At 49.4% G+C, this 19,463-nt stretch overlaps 1 protein-coding gene across 2 annotated transcripts in view; it reads right to left on the bottom strand.

Moving 5' to 3' along the window:
- Nav1 (neuron navigator 1) overlaps window positions 1-19,463 on the bottom strand; it is a 260,493-nt gene that overhangs the window by 182,555 nt on the left and 58,475 nt on the right. For both annotated transcript variants that reach the window (XM_023707932.1, XM_023707940.1), the window contains exons 2-3: window positions 5,561-6,292; window positions 812-915 (exon numbers count right to left, since the gene is read on the bottom strand). In XM_023707932.1, the coding sequence (XP_023563700.1) occupies window positions 812-915; window positions 5,561-6,264 (808 nt within the window). In that variant the 5' untranslated portion in view covers window positions 6,265-6,292. The remainder of the gene's footprint in view (window positions 1-811; window positions 916-5,560; window positions 6,293-19,463) is intronic.

The following is a 19,463-nucleotide window of genomic DNA, read 5'->3' as shown; positions in this document are numbered from 1 at the left end:
GGAGCAGTGAGTGTGTTTTTGCTGCCGGAACAGTCGCAGTGGACCTAGAGCCACTGCCGTTGACCTTTCAGAGAGGTCTGAAAAGGATCAGCTCATAAACCAAGGTGACACTGGACCATCTGTCTAGCATGGCATAGAGAAGGAAGGAATGACATGCCATTGGTGCCATATTTGGGCAGAGTCAGTCTGTGCTTTCTGCCCCAGCCTCATCCACCAGACGAGGGCACCACAATGTGCTTGCACAATATTAGGTTTTCCAAGAGCCAGTCATTACACTGGAAGCTCCCTGTGCAACTGGCAGCAAATCTCTTTGCCACTCAGGGCCTAGTTTCCATCACAGGGCAAAGGGATGATCTCCAGGGCTCAGGTCAGTCTGACATCTGGGGTTGTAGGAGGTGTCTGTGGCCACTACTAGGCTCTAAGCAAGGGGCAAGATTCCCCAGGCCTGGGAACTACAGGGCAGCGCTGGGTCCTTGCAGTGTGCAGTCTTATGTACCTCTGCTATGCATCAGAGCATCCTCTGGGCACTTTTTTCATGTTTTGAGAAAAATCAAGACACGCCCCTAAATTCTGCCAGGCATTTGGCATCTAACCAAGGTAGGACCCGATCTAAGGCACAAAGGCCCTCACTTATTCACTCCTCATTCATTTTCATAGACGCTGGCACCTGAGAAAGCACCTCGAACAAGCACTGTCTCTGTGCAGAAGTAACATTACTGTGTGTGGCCACTAGCAGGTCCCTGAGGGTGTGAACTATATAAGTGACCAGGGGATATGTTGCAGCACAGGGTGACACTAGGAAGGGACTTACCCACACTGCAGAAGCTGTCCTCTGTCCTGCTTGGGGGACTGGAGTAGCCATCAACAGCCCAGCTGCTCCGAGGGATGGGGCCAGGCTCCGGGTCTGTCTGCAACCTGTGGGCCGAGAAGGAGTGATCATTCATGGCCTCAGAGCCCCTTCATGTGCTAAGAAACTCCTCAAGCCCGACTTTCCCCTGCAGGTGCCCTCTGCTAATGTTGGCTATCTGTTGGTGTTGTACCCATTTGCAGGACAGTGGGCACTGGCCAGGTAGCAGGAGGTCAGGAAAGGAGTAACAGGATCAGCCTGGGTCACTGCAACTCCTGGGAAAGCAGGCCCACCCTGGCCAGTTGTGGCAGCAAGAAGGAAGGGTGAGGTCTCCGGACACCCACTCCCAAGTGCACACAGACCTCTGAGCACAACCTCAACTCTACCCTGGCTCCCAGGAACAAAGGCCATGGGAGCTTTCATTATAGGCAATTACCCTGGGCTCTTGCAGCTGGCCCGCCCACCCATCCGCCCGCTGTCGCCAGCTAAATGGATCCTTTGGCAGCTTGGCAGGAGGGGGAGGGGAGCACTGTGCAGGCAGGAGGGGAAACTGACAGGCTGGGCCTAGTCTCCAGTGCTGCCAGGATGTGTCTTTCTCACTCTCAGGCTTGTACTTCTTGCCATACCTGGACCGCTACCACTTGGGCCTAGCTCTGCTGGATGCTCCCTGTGTAACTGGCGGCAAATCTCTTTGCCACTCAGGGCCTGGTTTCCATCACAGGACAAAGGGATGACCTCCAGGGCTCAAGTCAGTCTGACATCTGGGGTTGTGGGAGGTGCCTGTGGCCCCTTCTAGGCTTTAAGCCACTCAAGCAGTGTTGGGCTCTCCTAGCTCTGCAGGTCCTGGGGTGGGGAATGGGGTAGGGTGGAAGGAACTCAAGAAAGCAATGACCTAGTCCTGGCCTCCAGGGGTGCTTGGTATGATAGGAACACTCTTCCCAGGTACAACGCCAAGGGGACAGAGAAAAGCCAGAGTTGGCTGATTTGCCAGTTAGCATGGAGTCTGGCTTTTGAACCAAGAAATGCAACATACTGGTGAAAAAGTAATAGAAATTCCACTGGGGAGAGGAAATTCTATGTAATTCATCAAAAGCTTCACTGAATAACACTGTCTTCATACAGAGCTAGGAACAGTGTCTTGCCAAGAACAGGTATAATCAGCATCAAAAATAGGCACAAGGTCCAGAGTTTAATCACTGGTACTCCCCCCCAAAAAGAATCCATGCCTACCTCCACCTCCCCAAATATACCAGCCCTCCATGTCTGCCTACTTATCACCCTGAAAGGACAGTGCTACCTATGCTACAAAGTTAAGTGGAAGCTGAACCAGGGGGAAGAAAACCACAATGGTGACACTAATAATCCTACACTCCTGAAACTATTAACCAGAATTTCCTAAATTAAGTCCAACTCAAGGTTTGCTTAGTAAAGGAAGGAGTGACTGTTGGGGCAGGTAGAAAGAGCGAGGGCTCTGGAACAGCTTCCAGGGCACTTCTCCAGGAACATGGAGGGGAGTGAGGAAGGGGAAAAGACGAGGATCCAGAGGGCAGTCCATGGGGCACTGCATCTTCTCCTGGCCAGAGAGCTGGGGCATCCAGAGGAGGTGGCAGATGGCAGAGACCACTTTTGCATCCACCTAGGGCTGTGCAGCAGCCAAGGTGCTGGAGGTGGGAGCAGATTTCCACGAAAACAGGCTGACTTCACTAGAAGAAAAGTACCCAAGTCCTGTTGAAGAGATGGCTGGGAGGATGGAGAAGGGCAAAAGGGGGCTGGTGGATTTCTTCTCTAGAGAAGCAGGTCAAGAGCAACCAGGATGGAGGTGATGCAGCGAGCCCTGGAACCTCTACTTTTGCATCCACCTAGGGCTGTGCAGCAGCCAAGGTGCTGGAAGTGGGAGCAGATTTCCACGAAAACAGGCTGTCTGCAGATTCTAGGGAGCAGATGGCACCTCTCTGGCTATGAAGCTTGGAAGTGTGGCCCAGCCAGGCTCTTGGCAGAACTGCCCAAGGCAGAAGCTCTTGGCCCTGCAGGGTGCGCTGGGTCCCTGCCACCTGCCTAAAGTGTTATGGGGTTTCCTTAGTGCTACTCTTACCCTTGCTTGGTCTCACAGCCCTAATCCAGGATGTGAAAGCAGCAGGTTCTAGGCAGTGGGGTGGCAAAGAAAAATCCCTTTTGGGGTGATGTGACATGTTTCTACTTCTGTTTAAAATGCAAAGATGCAATAAATGTTGAATGAATGAGGTATGGTTTCATTTAAACTACATTGAAATATTCAGAGAAAGTACTCTGACCTCCCCTGGAAAATGTCAGGATCTAAATATATCAAGGGACTTCTACAGTGGGAAGTATAAACTCTTAAACAGTTTAATGCCTAGATACTTTCCCCCAAGGAATGAATTCAAATCAAAGCATAGCAGGTAGGAGAAGAAAGTCCAAGAGTCACAAGGAAAACCCTTAGCCAACTGGAGAAAGGACACTGAGAGGAAGGTCAGGAGGGGCTGTAGCTTACTGTCAGGGCATTTGCCTAGGAGGTGAGAGGGCCTGGGCTCCATCCATCCCCAAAACCACAAGAAGAAGGTCCGCCCTGCACTTTTGCTTCTTGAGTTCTCTCAGCAGCTTTAGGAATCTAAGTTGAAAAAGTCACGAGGCACAGAGTGAATTGGCCCTTTTGGAAAAGGACGTCAGTACACTTTGTGGTCAGCACAGTCCACCAGAAGGGGTGATGAGAGAACAAGGGATCATTGGATAAGAACTCCCTTTGGCCAAGGAAGCTGCTGGAATCCCTGCAGTGATGGGGAATTCACTGCCTGACACTCAATTTACAGCCCTCTTGAGTTGCTGGAAAGTTCTATCGAGCCTCAAATCTGCCTCAAACTAACTTCTAACCACCATGATGCTGAGTCAGCTCTTTGGAGCTGCACCAAATAAATTTAATTCATCTCACAACATGACAGTTTTTAAAATATTTGAGAACAGCTCTCAGGTCCTTCTAAGCCTTCTTCTTCCAAAGCAAATATCTTTAGCTCCTTTAATCATTTTTACAATGCCTTTTTTGGGGACTCTTTAGTAGCCTGTCAATCTTTCCCTAAATGTGTCTTGGTATTGCTGTCCTTTTACGATGTGGTGCTCCTAAATGAAAAGTAGCATGCTGAAGGAGGCCTGAACACAGCAGGATATGGTGGGACTAGTCACTTGTTTCTCATGGACCCTAAATATTTATTACTATAATATAAGGTCACACTGGATTGTCCAGAGGTCAAGACACAGAGAGTTGGCTGCCAGGGAAGGCTGAAGCCCCTACAGAGTCTCCTCACACATCCAGCTGCTCTGATGCCTCAGAGTTCCCAGTGTCTAGGAAGCAAATGTGCAGGCTTTTCTATACCCACAATATAAATGAGATCTTCTCCTGGCATGGGCATAGGAAAGAATCAGGAAACTAGTTCATGCAGGAAGGTACTTAACATGCATCTGAGTCTGCCTTAGCTGTATAAAATTAGTAATTAAAATTAGTAAGTAAAATATTAGTAATTAGGAGTAAGTAGATGCTACTTAATGTAGTCATTTTAGTAAAGAGTTAAATTTTAATTTAAAAAGCACAGCTGGCCAAGTGTTTTTTCTCTGCTCCTAAAATTGTCACATCTGAAATAAACTAGCAAGAAGGACTACATTGTTGTGAATACTGGTCAGGCACTGCCACTGCCCATGACAGCAGTGCCCACGTGGCTACTTAACACTATCACTGACTGCTGACATGTCACACACAGCAACAGATACGTACAAGCCAATATAATAAGTGGGTGACAAAGAAATGTGTGCGAGAGAGAGAGAGAGACATGAAGTATTATGGAAACAACACTGTGAAATGGGATTTTATTCACCATAAAGTGAAAGCACAGTGTCCAGGACCGTGCAGTTTGTCTTACACACAGTGGTGGCAAACATACAATATGAATGAAGCAAGATGGGTCTACCTACTTACCCTCCTACCTTGTGTCTAGCTGCTATGATTTAGATCTAGAATGTTCTGGAAAAGTCTCAAGTGTTCAGTAGTGGGGCTTTTGGAAGGCGACGGATCACAGGAGCACAATTCTCATCAGTGGACTGACCCCACTGATGAGTTCATAGGTGCATGTGTTAGGAGGTGGCATCCTGTTAGAGAAGGAGTGTCACTTCAGGCTTGTCCTTGGCTCCTTGCTTCTCTCTGCTTCCCGGATGCCACAGGTTGAACAAATATCCTTTCCCAGGCCCTTCCATCATGCCTTTCTGCCTTGGAGCCAGCTAACAACAGACTAAACTCTTTGAAATCTGAAGCAAAGTAATGCTCCCCTCTTTAAGTTGTGGATGTCACATGGTTTGTCCCGATAATAAGAATGTGACTAACACACTAGCTGTTTGAGCAACCATAATACCTAATATATTATCATCATTTTCCAGAAAGCAGGACAGACATATTAAGGATACCCTCCTTATGAATCTGTTTTCTGTGGAATCCCCACAGTTCATAAAGACCAGAGTTTAGTTAGGGTTCCATTTTTGGTTCTCAGTCCCAGCTCAGCTTGCCAACCCCCCAACTCTAGGCCTCCTCCTGCCCAGCATTATTCTCCACACCCTGGAGTCCTTGGTGTCCATCATCAAAGCCCCTCTCCTTCAGCCTTGCCCCTTAGTGCCAGAATTCTTCCCTCCTGCCCTCCCTAGCTGCCCCCCTTAGCTTACCTGTACCGGAAGGGGGCCACAGTGGCCGTGATGGGCTGGCTCTGCTGATGGACCGAGGAGAAGCTAATGGCCCCTGATGTGGGAGAGGGGTGCTTGCTCTGTGCTGGGCTGTAAGCTGGAGAGGAAGCCCCTGAAGCTGCTCCATCAGCAGACTCTGAAGAACGTGTATAGTTTATATCTTTCTGATCTTTTCCTTGGCAGCTAGGAGGCTTTTGACCTTCAGGAGCCCCTGGTATTTGAGTTTCTCCATGAACACTCGTCTGGGGTGGGCTCCTGCCACGGGTCTGGCAGATTGCAATCCCTTCCTGGGTCTTCTTCTTCTTTCCCTGGGTGCCTTGTGTCTCCCCAACTCTCCTGGACCCTGCCCGGCTGGAGGGGCTTGCTTTTGGGGTTACTCTGGGACTGCTCCAGGGGGAGGAGAGGCCTTCACCCCCCTCAGCCAACTCCCTCACTGTCCCAGCAGCCCTTGGGGAGCCTCTCCCACGGGAGGCCTTGGGCGAGGAGTTTCTGGAAGAGCCCACATCCTTGCCCAGCCTTGGGGAGGCCGATCGCTGTGGGCTGAGGGCCAGGCCGGCCTGGCGTGGTCGCAGCTGGGGAGATGCACCGGGTGTGGGAATCCTGGTCTGGGAAGAGGTTCGGGGCACAGGGATGGAGGAGGCATAGTGAGGGCGGCTGGCAGAATTCACGTTGGCCATCCCATTCATGGCGTGGCCGCCAGAGCGGGCTACTGTCCTGCAAAAAGAAGGAAGAACTGGGTGAGAGAAGGAACCATGCTGCTGGGGCTGGTGGGAAAGTGCAAGCACCCAGGCAGGGTGCTGGGACTACTGGATTCTCATCCTGTCTGAGTCAGCAAAGCCCTGTACCTTTCTGCTCTAAAGGCCTTAGGGAGGCTCTTTCCAGGTCTCATTCAAATGCACTCTACAAACTGCAGTGCTTCACTTGACTTCCCTTGGCTCTCTTCTTTTCCACTGATCAGTGACACAGCCCTGCTCTCTCAAATGTCCTGTCCATGGTAGACAAACTCCCTCATGCCTCCAGTTTTTCTCCTCTTGCTCCAGGCCACACAATCAACTTCCGGGTCTCCCCAGGACACGTCTCTCATACAGTACAATCTTCTTCTCCAGGCCCTTAAACCCAAAAGGACTAGTCACAACTCTCTCAAATCCTAAACTAGTAACCCTCTCTCCTTGAGGCACTTGCCCCCCTGCTGCCCCCACCTCCACAGTCACAGGGAATTTGGGCTCCTGGATCACAGTCTTCCTCTCTACCCATTCCCTATCTACTGGTACCTCCCATCTTGGCAAAAGACCTCTGTTACCTCCTGACCCCTCATCTAGTCTCAAGACTGAGTGTCCCACCTTCGGCTGAGGCAGCTTCTTCTACACACTTCCTGCCAACAACACTGATCTTTTCTCTTCTAAACCTTGCTTCAGTAATTATCTCATCTCTCTCCAGGATCTCAAGCCCCCTCCCCACTAGCTTCCTGCTCTGTCACATTAATTAATGAAGTAATCATTCTCATTTCAAAGGGAATTTGCAGTATTTACAAAGACATATGTCACCAGCTCTGGAATAGTTAGAGTTAAATGTAATAGATGAAAGGATAAAAATTTGTAGAACACATACATGAATGTTTACACAACTCTGTTATGGGAAGTACTGCATCAAAGACAGAAACCATGAAGGAAAATACTGATAGCTTTGGAATATATAAAAATAAAAATTTCTGCATGGACCAACAAAACCAAACACCTTTTCAAGAGGCTCAACATATCAAAAAAAATTCAAAAATACTTCCAACAAGAATTAAAGGCAAACAGTTTATACCTTTATTATAGGGGGCTCTATCAACTCAATAGTAGCCAGTTGCTCCCTAGACTAAAGGGCAAAAGGTAAGCAAGAAATTCACAAAATAACAACTACAATTAACCACAACATAACAGAGATAAGACTCCCAGAGAAATTTAACATGTGCAAATTAAATAAATTTTGGTTTGCTGGTATTTTTATTATTGTTTAGGAGATTAAGAATATTGCTAAGAGTGAGAGAGCCCTCATACCCAGCTGGGGGAACAACACTGGATCTAGAATTAATTCTAGAGAAATGATTAAAGATGTGGGCAAGGATTTGCATACAATGGAAATGCTCAAAAGAGTGGCCTTTCATGGGGCTGAGCTGTCACGGGGTGCAGATGGAGATAAAGGACATCTGGGACATGAAAAACCACCAAAGCATAGCCAGTCCACCTGAGACCACGGAGAGCCCTCGTGTCACCATAGATGAAGCTGTCAGCAAAAGCCCGGGCTGGCTGCTGGCTGCTGCTGGCCCTTCCCTGACCTCTGACTCTGTGCTCTGGGACCAGCTACAGACCAAACCCTCAGAAGTCAATGCAGAGAGTAGAGCATTGATGGATTTACAGAGCCACAGCTCAGAGCAACTGTGAGAGTCGGGTTTATAGTAATGCTCTGCCTATAGGTAAAATGAGTTCCACAAGAAAGACAAGTGCTGTGACCCCTCCCCTTGTCCTCTAATTCATAAATTAAATGACTTGACGACATTATTAGATGGGCTATCTCATGTCCAAGAACAGCTTGACTTGTTTCCCCGCCATCTATATCTTATACCGTTTCTGATCACTCACTAGGCTACAGACTGGAACGACGCCCTATCTGCCCAGTCTCGGCACTAGCATGCCAAAGATTGCCTCTTTTATAAATATATCTCAGGGCCGGGGAGATGGCTCAGTAGAATAAGTGCTTCCCTGACAAGCGCAAGGCCCTGAGTTCAATCCCTGGTTCCACAAAAAAAAAAAAAAAAAAAAAAAAAAAAAAAAAAAAAAAAACAGCTCTCAGGGGAGTCAAGCCAGTAGTGCCTGCAGCTGCAAAAATTAGAAAAAATTATTTAACTTCTTCATGTCATGTGCAAAATGAGGACAGGAAAATATCTAGAAACTGCAGACAGGAGAAGACTGGAGTCTTTAAGATGAGAAAAGAACACTATGCTTGAGCCCGAGGGAATGTAGTCAGAATTCTCCTCTCCAGCAGAGCAGAGTAGATTTACTTTGTCACTTTTCTATACAAACACCTTTTTAAAGCAGTCAGCTAGTGTATGTGCTAAGCCAGAGCAGGAGCACAAGTGTGTACCCGCTGGGAGGTGGGGGGGGGGGGGTTCTGTGCCGCTGAGCTGCTGCCCTTGGCCTCTAGTGTACAGCTGGGTTGTACACTGGCCAGCAGGTTAGCCCGGACCTTCAGGAAGGGTCTCAGACCACTGACCCACTGCATCCACACACAGACTTCACAGAGTTCCCAAGTTTGACCCCCTCATGGGCAAGAGGCTATGTGGCCCATTTCTGTTACTGCCGTGACACCTGAACTCCACCAAATCCAGTGTGGGGACCAAACTCAATTGGACACTCCAGACTGCCCTTCTGGAAACTCCGTCTGAAAGCAGAATCCAGAACTGCATTTTGCCACTGCCTGATTTTCTCCTGGGAGTGGTTTCCGGCTCAGGTTTGTTTTTTGTTTTTTTGTTTGTTTGTTTTTCTTTTGTCAAGGTCCCCCCTCCCCACCTCTGGAAGCCCAACTCACCTGCCTTGTCCTCCATGCAACCCTAGATCCTGGCTCTGCAGTGGCTGGCCTTGGCTCAGACTTCTCACGGTCCTCTGACTGCGGCTGGCCAGCCTTCCAGCTCAGAGAGTCTGAAGGCCAAGCTCGCCTCTTTTGCCTTGCTTGCTAATGGAGCACAGGCAGTTGCTGCTCTTACTGCCTCATCATTTTTTCACAAGCTCCAAGGGGAGAGGACTGTGAAACACTCCTATGACAGGTCACAGGCCCCACCCTCCCTCTCCACTGCACCTGGGACCCTGTACTCTCTTTCTCTCCAGGTGACAGGGAGCAGAATGTACCTGGGAATGTGGCAACCCTGTCCCTGGTAGAACCTGGGAGACCTAGACCAGCTTTAGGGTGGTGGTGGGCTTGCTGGACAGAGAGTGATTCTAGCCTGTAGTAAAGGGGTCACCAAGGAGCTTTCCCTGTTTGCCTTGGGGAAGCCCATAGATACTCAATTAGAAAGGCAGATTCTATTACCCCTGTTTCACAGGTAAGGAAAATGACATTGAAGTTAAGTGACCTTCCCAAGACACGCAGGGCTAGGAAATGGTAGAGGGGTGTGGTTCCTGGGCAGCCAGGCAGGACTCTGAGGCTCCCGGATGGATCTGCTTCTTGGTCCTGCTCATCACTGTACATGCAACCTAAGCCCACATATCTCTAGCTTCTTTGATGAACACTCTCCTCACGCAGCAGCTGCTCCAGGCTTTCCAGAGATAGAGATGGAGGTGGAAGTGGGGGTGGAGAGGCTGAATCTGATTTATAGGTTAGAAACCAGAGGAGAAGGAAATCAGTCATAGACATTCTGCTTTGGGGTCAGGGTGGTCTCCTTTCCTTTTCTTATTCCCCCCAGCAGTCCTCATATCTCACCCATTTTTTCTGTCCCTCTCATGCTGTTTACCTTGAGTGGTATTAAGCACAAGGGTAGTCCAGGGGCAAAGTCCCAGGGGATACTATAGGCAGCATGAAGAAGGGGAGGGAGATGATGGGTCCAATCCAACCTGGCCACAGGTTGAAAGTGCTAGTTTCTGGGTTTGGGGTAGACTGGGAAGAAATATTCTGGATTACAGATCTTGACCATGAGGGTGAAGAGGTTGGGGAGGAGGAGGAGGAGGAGGAGGAGGAGGAGGAGGAGGAGGAGAGAGTGCACATTGGTTGCTGGCCTCTGAGCCTCACACCCATGGACAATGGTGTGCCCAAAGAGCAAGGCTAAGGCTTCTGCCCAGGTCATTTCCATTGGGATGCAAACATATGCTGTGGCTGTGGCATATCTCTTCTGCCTCACCCACACTTTCCTGTCTCCGGTCCCAAGCAGGCTGGTTAAGGTAATGCTAGAAAAATGTTAGGCCTCCTGAGATGAGCAGGGCTAGCTACAATGGTGTCCCTCTCTCAGACCTCAGAGTTAGACAGGAAGGACAAGAGAAGCAGGGACAAACTGTGCCTCTTTTGGATAGGACTATGCTCAAGACAAAAAGCACAGCCATCAGTATCAATCACCCTTTGTGATACCTTCTGAGTGTGTTTGAGGGAGGTCAAAGAAGGTTGCGGGTAGGGCTGCAAGGAGAAGCAAGGAGCCTTTGGGCTGTGTGTGTGTGTGTGTGTGTGTGTGTGTGTGTGTGTAGTGGACGGAACCTACCAGAACCTTCACTCACAAATATGTTCTTTTAAGCACCCTGATCTGATATTTTACTTAACCTCAATTAACAAAAGGAAGGCCTCAGTTTTTGTGATCCCTGTCCTCAGTAAGTCACATTAGGGAATTACTATTTTCATTACGAGCAGCATTCCATTTACAAAAGGGTTCGTGGCAGGATCCCTTTTTGTTCCACAACCACACACCCTGGCTGCACCCTCCGAATGCCAGGTGCTCTACCAGGTGCTGCAGCAAGCACTATGGCTGACACCCAGGTTCTGCTCTCAAGGATCAAGCAATCTGGTAGAGAAGAGACACACGCGCAGTAGGCAGCATGTGCGGTACGTATCAAAAGAGGCGAAATAAAGTGCCCTGGAGATACATATGTCACCATCTGTCAATGAGACGGGACCTGGGCAGGCTTCACGGAAGAGGCACCAGGGTTGGTGCTTGACAGTTTGCAGTCTGGGGAGAAGCAGCTTTGATGATAGGGTCCCCAGGCCCATGAGTCTAACCATCAACTCCACAATATAGATGCTGATCTTCAATGTGACTGTGTGGTGAACTGGTCAGTGAGTCTGCTCTGGAGCCAGAGCTTGTGGGTCCACAGCTTGGCTGTCATTTGCTGATGGTGTGACCTCAGTCAGGCAAATTCCAGAACCTCTTCTTCTGGTCTGTAAAATGCGACTAAGACTAGGACTTACATTACAGCATTACTTTGAAAAGTAAAACAGATTTTTAAGAAGTGCTTACAGCGTACTAAGAGTTCAACAAATACCTTTGCTTTTACCACCAGGGACAAACGACCTTCTTTTTCAAGGACCCTTCCTTGAAATAGAAGGTCATTTATATAAGATGCATTTACCCCACCCAGTCTTCATCTGCAACAATGAGTCATGGGATTTTGAAGATTAAATGAGAACATACAAGTGAGGCACTCAGCACGGTGATGGACCCATGAACTGGTGCTGAGGAACTGGCAGAAATGAAGATTGGCAGACCCTCCTCCCAGATGGGAAGAAGCTAGATTTGGATACCTTGCCCAGGACTGGTGAATGGCAGGGGAATCAAGAGGCTGGTGGCTTCCTCAGCAAGGGTGACAGTCCACAGCGTGGCAGGGGCACAGGCCACACCCATCATGCACGTCTACCCTGGTCCCTTCATCTTTCAGTCTCCACCCCCACTGTCTGCTCACTTCTCCCTACCCTGGTGCTTTATTTTTAAATCAAATTCTTTTTAGTAGCATTTGCTGGCTGTGCACCGGGCAGCATGCTAAGTGCTCCACCTGTATTCACTGGCAATTGTCCCATGAGCTCATGCTATCATTATTCCCACTCACAGGCGCCCACACTGAAGCACAGAGAGGCTAAGGAACTTGCTCATGATTATACAGCTAGAAAATAGCAGAGCCAAGGTCAGACCAGTCCAGCTCCTCGGATGTCCTTCTAAATATTTGCCTGTGCTTGTCGCCTATAGCCTGAGCCCAGGCCGCACTCCAGACTCCTTCCACTCCCATCTTTCCAGCCTCTAGTCTTCCTAGTCCCAGGTCGCATCAGGATACTGGCTTAATACTCTACAAATCCCAGAGCCAACAAGCATTTTGGGCTTATAAATATTTTACTCTAGCTCAGAAGATAGTGAGAGCCTAAGTGCCAGCTTGCTTCGATCTGCGGAGCCAGATGCGAAAAAGGAAGACGGTCCCCTCCCGTGTTCCGCATCTGGGCTCAGCGCCTCTCTGTGCCCTTGAAGCGCATGCGCATGCGGCAGCCACCGAGTGGGCGGTCCGGGGGCCGTGGTGCTGATAGGACAGCTCCTCCTGCAGCGGCCCTACTACACAGGATATGCGCCTGCGCTCTAGGAAAGCAGTTAAATGCCCACTTGAAAGGTCAGAACATTTTAACCACAGCGTTGAGAGGCTAGATATGTCATATTAAGAGAAGAGGAGGGGAACAATGGGGAAAGGAGGGGGAGCAAATAGGAGAAGGACACAAATACTGAAATTATTCATGGCAAAGGGTTAGAGCATTTGTGAACTCAAGCACAGAGGCACAGACGCTGAAGGGTAAGACTCGGGGCTAAAAACAGAAGTCTGAGCTTGCTGTGGCGTTGTGAACCTGCAATCCTAGTGCCGCGGGAGCCTGAGGCAGGAGGATCACAACTTTGAGAGCAGTCTGAGCAATTTAGAGATATAGCAAGACCTGCTTTTAAAAAAAAAAAAAAAAAGCTGGGAGGTTCATTCAGAGCAAAGGTTCTGGCTGCAGTCCCCAGTACCCTCCCCTCAACAAAAACCTCAAGGGCTGGGGGTGTAGCTTAGTGGTAGATCACTTGCCTAATACGTGCTAAGGCCCGCAGTTCAAACTCCAGCACTGAAAAAGAAAAACACTCAACAGTCTCAGAGGTCTGGAGCCGGGATCTTCCTGTACCTACTCTGTCTTCACCTCACCTCACCTCCACACATCCAGTGCAAATCTAGTCACTGCTGTTTCCTGCTGGCCTTATTTGAACTCACCAGGTTGTCACCTCTGTAATGGCTACCACAACAAGACCTACTTTATTAGGGTTGTTACAAAGACCATGGGAGCTAGTGAAGGTAAATCACCTTAGGCAGTACCTCACTTGGGGACACCAAACTCACGCTGGGTATTATAAGCCATCTGCGTGTCATTTATCTCCCTTCTCTGTTCTACACCCAAATTTACCACTCTGTCAGCCGGTCCAGTCAGGATGTTTCCTCTTTAAGTTTCTGTTTTCTCACTTAAGTGTGAGTGGGTGATCAGTTTATTTGGGATCAGAGTGGAGCAGAATATCAACAGCATAACAAGTTGTCTCCCAACTAGGCATATTTAAGCTGGTAGCACGGCTTAGTAAGGAGAGAAAACATTGTGCTGAATCGAAGGCACTCCTGACTCTAGGAAAACAGCCTACTTAAGTGCCACTTAGGGACAGGATGGTGGACAGAACAGCTGGGGTGACAACCACTCACTCACACACAGACACACCCAAACAATCACACACACACACACACACACACACACACACACACACACACGTGTCTGAATGTCTGAGTCCTGCCCAAAGTCGCACGTTGAATCCTAATCTCTAATGCAATCGTATTAAGAGGTGGGGCCTTTGGGAAGTGATTAGGTCCTGAGGACTCTGCCCTCATGAATGGGATTAATGGCCCTATGAAAAGAGGCTTAAGGGAGCCATCCAGCCCTCCCACCATGAGAGGACACACAGAAGGCACCAGCTACAAGGAAAGGGCTCTCAGTGCTGAGTACACTGGAGCCTTAATCTCAGCTTCTCAGCTTCCAGAACTGCAAGCAGTCTATAAATTACTCTGTCTGAATGGACTAAGACACATAGTCTCACATACCCTCACATCTATAGACACACAGATGTGTCACACACACACTTGCACAGAAATATAGATGTGTACACTAATCTCAAAAACACACATCTAGATCATATCATTTGCTCACTCTGGCACATACATTTTGTTTTATTTTGTTCTGGTGGTGGTACTGAGGATCGACCCAGAGACTTACAGTGAGTTGCATCCCAGTCCTTTTTTATTTTTTTATTTTGAGGCAGGTCTTGTTGATCCTTAATTTGCCCAGGCTGGGCTCAAAGTTTGAATCCTTCTGCCTCAACTTCCCAGGATGCTGGATTACAGATGCAGGTCACCATTCTCAACACACACACACACACGCACGCACGCACACACGTGCACACATGCACATACACATACACACCTCAAGCTTGAGTCTTCTGCCTCCTCTGTGGTTCCTTTTTCTTTCTCTTTAGGCTGCTTCCTGTCCAGCTCAGGGGAAGAGGCCCCTGTGTCTTCCCATCCTGTCCAGCCCCAGCACAATGTCTTCCCAGGGGAAACCCAATGAGGGCACACAACTTCCATCAGTATGTGTGACCTGGGCTGTGTGTACAGCTCTTGCATGGTACCATGGGGATAGGTACCTCGTGACATAGAGCAGGGCCTTAGTGACTCCTGACCCCTGCTCTGCCCCAACACTGCCTGGCTTCTCCTCCTCCAAAGACCACAGTGTTTCTCAGACTGGGCATTGTGAAGAGGTCCTCAGGGCTGAAAATAGGAATGCAGTGTCATCTACTCCTGGCTCCTCCCTGTCCATCCTCTAAATCCTCCCAGGACAGTGGTGAGGGAAGATCTGTGAGTGGTCGGGAGGCTATAACCTGAGGACTCCAATCCCATCCTCCAACCCACATCACTTTAAGTGCCACTTGGCTGCCTCATCCCTGGCAGAGAAGGTTGTGTCCAGGGGGAGTGCCTGGTGGTTGTCACTTCAGAGCAGGCCAAGCACTGGCAGAAGCAGAGGAAGCTAGGGTCAGCTGGCTAGGACTTGGCAGGGGAGAGGAGGAGGACTCAGTCCCCACAGCGCCCGCCTGGCTGGCTCCTGGCTCAGAATGAGGATTAGAATTGTTCACAGCGGTGGGACTCGTCATGTCCCTCCCCATCTCCACCCACAGCCCAGGGCCCTGCCAACACCCTCAGGAATCCTCTTGTCCTTAGGACTGTGCCATGGTTTCCTTTCTGGCCAGATGGCAATGTGTTCCTACAGAGGAAAGATGGAGCCAGCCGAGGGAATGTAGGACTGTTCAGCTTCCTGGCATTCAGAGTGATGCAATCAGGTGGGGGACCAGAGCCTACCTTCCACGCCCAGCACATCCCACACCTTTCCCGGAAGAGGTATCCAAACACTTAATACCCAGGCTTGGTGTTCCCGAGCAACCCCCCACCTGCTTCCCAGCAGGTGCCCTGGCCCAGCATGGCCTTACCTACTGCCCGCCTGACAGCGGCAGGACATACAGGATCTCAGTGTACGCACAGGAGAGATGCTTGCTGCGTTCCTCCAGCACCTCTCTGAATCTCTTACTTCATCTGCTCAGGCTGAAAGTTCTTCCAAGTGCCTAACCCCATATCCCTCCTGCTAATAAGCCAATTTCACTTCATACTTCTTCATTCTGAGGACTTGTTTCTTACAGCCTCTGGCCTCAGGAAGAAAAGTGGATTTTCAATTTCAGGGAAGGGCCCCAAACCTCCCAGCTGAAGACTCCTGCTGTGTCAGCATATTAGCTTTTTTTGCTGATTTGATCCCTTCCAATGGCTCCACTCTCAGTATCCTTGGTTCCTTTTCAATTAGCCAAGAGAAATGATTTAGTGCTAATGAAAATCAATGGTTTAAAACTGTCCCGCAAATCACAGGGGGGCTGGGTTATAAATACCTCCCAGGAAGTTCAGCTGGCAAGGGAAGCACAAGCAGCCAGCACAGTTTCCTTCCTCCTCCCTTCTCCCTGCTCCTCTGTCCCAGAGTAAGCCTGCTACAATCCCCACCACAATCCTCCCTCCAGTGTGCTTCCCGTGAGTCAGGAGGTTAGGCCTTGCAGTTCCAGGTCACAGGGGTGCAAATGCCAGCTTCCTAGAGAGACAGCTCACAGACAATCCACCAGTCCATGTCTCACTCTCACTCCCCACCCCCAAAGTTACAGAGGTCTGACTTCCCAAGCAACAGCTCCGATTCCAGATGGACCCTGGAGTGGAGAACTGAGGGAGGAGCAGAGGTGGGCAGAGCCTTGTTGGTGGGCAGCTCCCAGAAACAGCCTCTGAAAACCACCAGGCAGAAAGGCAGGCAACCATGTACTCCCCCTGGACCTGTCAGTTCCATCTTCTTCACACTCACTTTCTTCTTCTCCCCCCCCCCCCAACTTAAAGCTTCCAGCATTTTTCCATGAATGGCTTTTCCAGCCAGACAAATGGAAAAGTATCACTGAAATCCCACATCCCTCCCAGGCTCCAAAGGCCAGAGTCACTGGGCTGGGGGAGGGGAGAGAGGTTCCTGTAGGAGGGCTTGGAAGGTTCTAGACTCTTCTGAAGGCCTCTGCTAGGGGTGGGCTGGTTCTCTGCCTGGAAGGCCACATCCTGGCACACGGCATGACTCCCCACAATGTGACTGGGCTGCAAGGTTCAGACCAGGCTACCTGCCAAGGTAGGTCAGCACCAGGCAGGCTGCACTAGTGATAAGCTCCACCTGTCCAGGTTGGCTCCACAGGGGCAAGCAGTGAGCTAGGTAAGAGGCAGGAGCGGGGAGTTGGTGGCGGGCCTAGTAGACAGGGCACTGGGCTGAACTCAGGGGCCACAGTCTCCATGCATCATTCAGGCTGTGGGTCTTTGCCTTCCCGTTGAAGAATGAAGCCAGCAATTTCAGTATGGAAGAGAATCCAAGTCATTTTGCCTCTTGTTCCAGAGAAGCAGAGGAACCACTGGTGGCTTGTGGGTCTGTGTGTCCAGTGAACAGTTGAGTTCCACATCCTGCTGGGCCCTCTAGCCTCCTTCTAAGCCAGGCTAAAACCGTGCTCGGGCCCCACCCCTGCTGCCAAACTAGGGTGACTCCTGCTTTGGGCAGCAGATACTAGTGTGATGGACAAGCATGGAGAAGACTTCCCCATCCCCCACTGGCCCTGATTTGGTAGGAAGGGGGGGTCCCACGAGTAGTGAGGCTCTCTCAGTGTAGCTAAGCATCACTGTCCCAACAAATACCAGGAGGCTGACAGGTAGGTGTGTGGGATGCTTCATCTGATAAACAAGGGTACCGACACCACCGAGAAGCTAGAAAGGTGAAAGAAGAGCCCCTAGGGAAAATGCTTATCAGGAACACAGGGCAAGTAGTAACAGGGTGGTCTTAGTTGCATGCTATAACAGATACCTATAATCCCTGCACCCTGGGAGGCTGAGGCAGGAGGATCACAAATTTGAGCTCAGTCTGGCCCAGTCTGAAAATAAATTTTTAAAGGGTTAGGGTGTAGTTAAGTGCAAAGTCCCGGGGTTCGGTCCCCAGTACTATTTTTTTTTTGAAAGGTAGAACTCATTACTTAAGAAAATAACATTCACATTAGAAAAAACAGAGCATCTTGAAAAATTTAAAGATGAGGGGCTGGGGAGATGGCTCAGTAGAATAAGTGCTTTCTTGGCAAGCACAAGGGCCTGAGTTGAATCCCCCGTTCTGAAAAAAAAAAAAAAGAAGAAGAAGAAAGAATGAATGAAAGAAAGGAAAGAAAAATATCTATTTAAGAGCCTATCACTCTACTAGTATTATTAACATTTTTAGAAATGTTTTGATTTCTTTTTACTATAGACATATACATAATAGAAATGCAGTTATACAATCAGCCTTTTATAGCTTTTCATTATGTATTAGACTTTTTTGATAGGGGGGTAATACTAGGGTTTGAACCCGCTAAGAAAGTATTCTGCCACTGGGCTACATCCCTGGCACCACAACCCCCTTTTTGAGTCTGGGTTGCACCATATAGTCCAGGCTGGCCTTGAATTTGCTTACGTAACCCACGCTGCCCTTGAACTCATGGCAATCCTTCTGCCTCATCCTCTTGAATGCTGGGATTACACGTGTGTGCCACCACGCCTAGCCCTTAGCCCTTTTTTAAACTTTATTTTTTAAAGTTTTTAAATGACATGATCTCTTTAAATTGCCAAGGCTGGATATGAGCTTGTGGTCTTTCTGCCTCAGATCCTGGATAGTTGGGGTTATAGGTATATGACATGTGCACAGATAAACATTTTTACCTTTTATTTTAAAATCTTTCAAATTTACTCAAAAACATACTTACTAGATAATAAACTATTCTGTGAATGTAAAAAAGTCAATCGCACTATTACGGGCCATTTAGCTTGTTTCCAGTTTCTACTGCTCCATACAGCAGCATGAGAAATACCCAAGCAAGCTTTTCTTGTGCTCCCGGCTACATTCCTAGAAGAAGAATCACTACTGCCAAGGTCCTAGAGAGACTCGGTCACTAACTGCAGACTGCCTTTGAGCAAGATAACCCGGCTCCTCCTTCCTGCAGTGGAGTCTGCAGTACATGACTCACCGCAGCCTTCCAAGCAGTCAGTCTCTTCTCCTGTATCTAAACTGCTTTGCTCAGCAGTGGGGCTGCGCCTGCTGGGGGCTTGGACCTCCCTTGGGCCACACATACCAAGAGCGTGAACAATGCTCGTGTGTTCACGAACGTCAGGTCAAGCAGGGAGCACAGCTGGAGGAGCAGACTCATGGGGTGGCCCAGCAGCCAGCAGACCCCGTTCTGTTCTCCCTCCCCACCAAGCACAGATAAGAACATGGACTGCTGTACTTTGGAGATTTTAGTGCTCTTCTTGCCTATGAAGAGCACTAAGTACTAGCACTGGGTCTTTCTTGTCCTTCCACTTGGGAGTTTGGAAGGGCGGAGCTGCTCCTCTGGCTGGAATGCCCAGGGTCAGGTGAATGGACAGGACAGGAGGGCCCTTGGTTGGCCCTTGGAAAGGCTTGAACTGTGCCTGGAGTACCACTGAGGAAAGTGTCAGGAAAATGGGTTGTCGCTGAGTTTACAGAGTCCTAAGAGCGCCAGGTACTGGTGGCAGCAGGGGTGGGGTAGGAGTGCATTCCGTGCAGGGGCTACCTACCCTGAATAAAGACAGCTCAAGCAACCCACCTTTGAGCAAGATACTTTGCTAAGGGAGAGGAGATGTACAGTGTGAAGGTCCTTGCCCACCCAAGGGTTCTGGCGGGTCTTGGCCACATGTCCAGGGACATAGGGCCTCAGTGCCCTGACCAGTGCAAACCTTTCCCCAACTCCTCC

The sequence above is a fragment of the Octodon degus genome, unplaced genomic scaffold (assembly GCF_000260255.1).
Source record: "Octodon degus isolate 3935 unplaced genomic scaffold, OctDeg1.0 scaffold00009, whole genome shotgun sequence".
Lineage (NCBI taxonomy): Eukaryota > Metazoa > Chordata > Mammalia > Rodentia > Octodontidae > Octodon > Octodon degus.
Note: the sequence above shows the minus strand (reverse complement) of the source record. Positions and strands in the feature narration are given on the sequence as shown.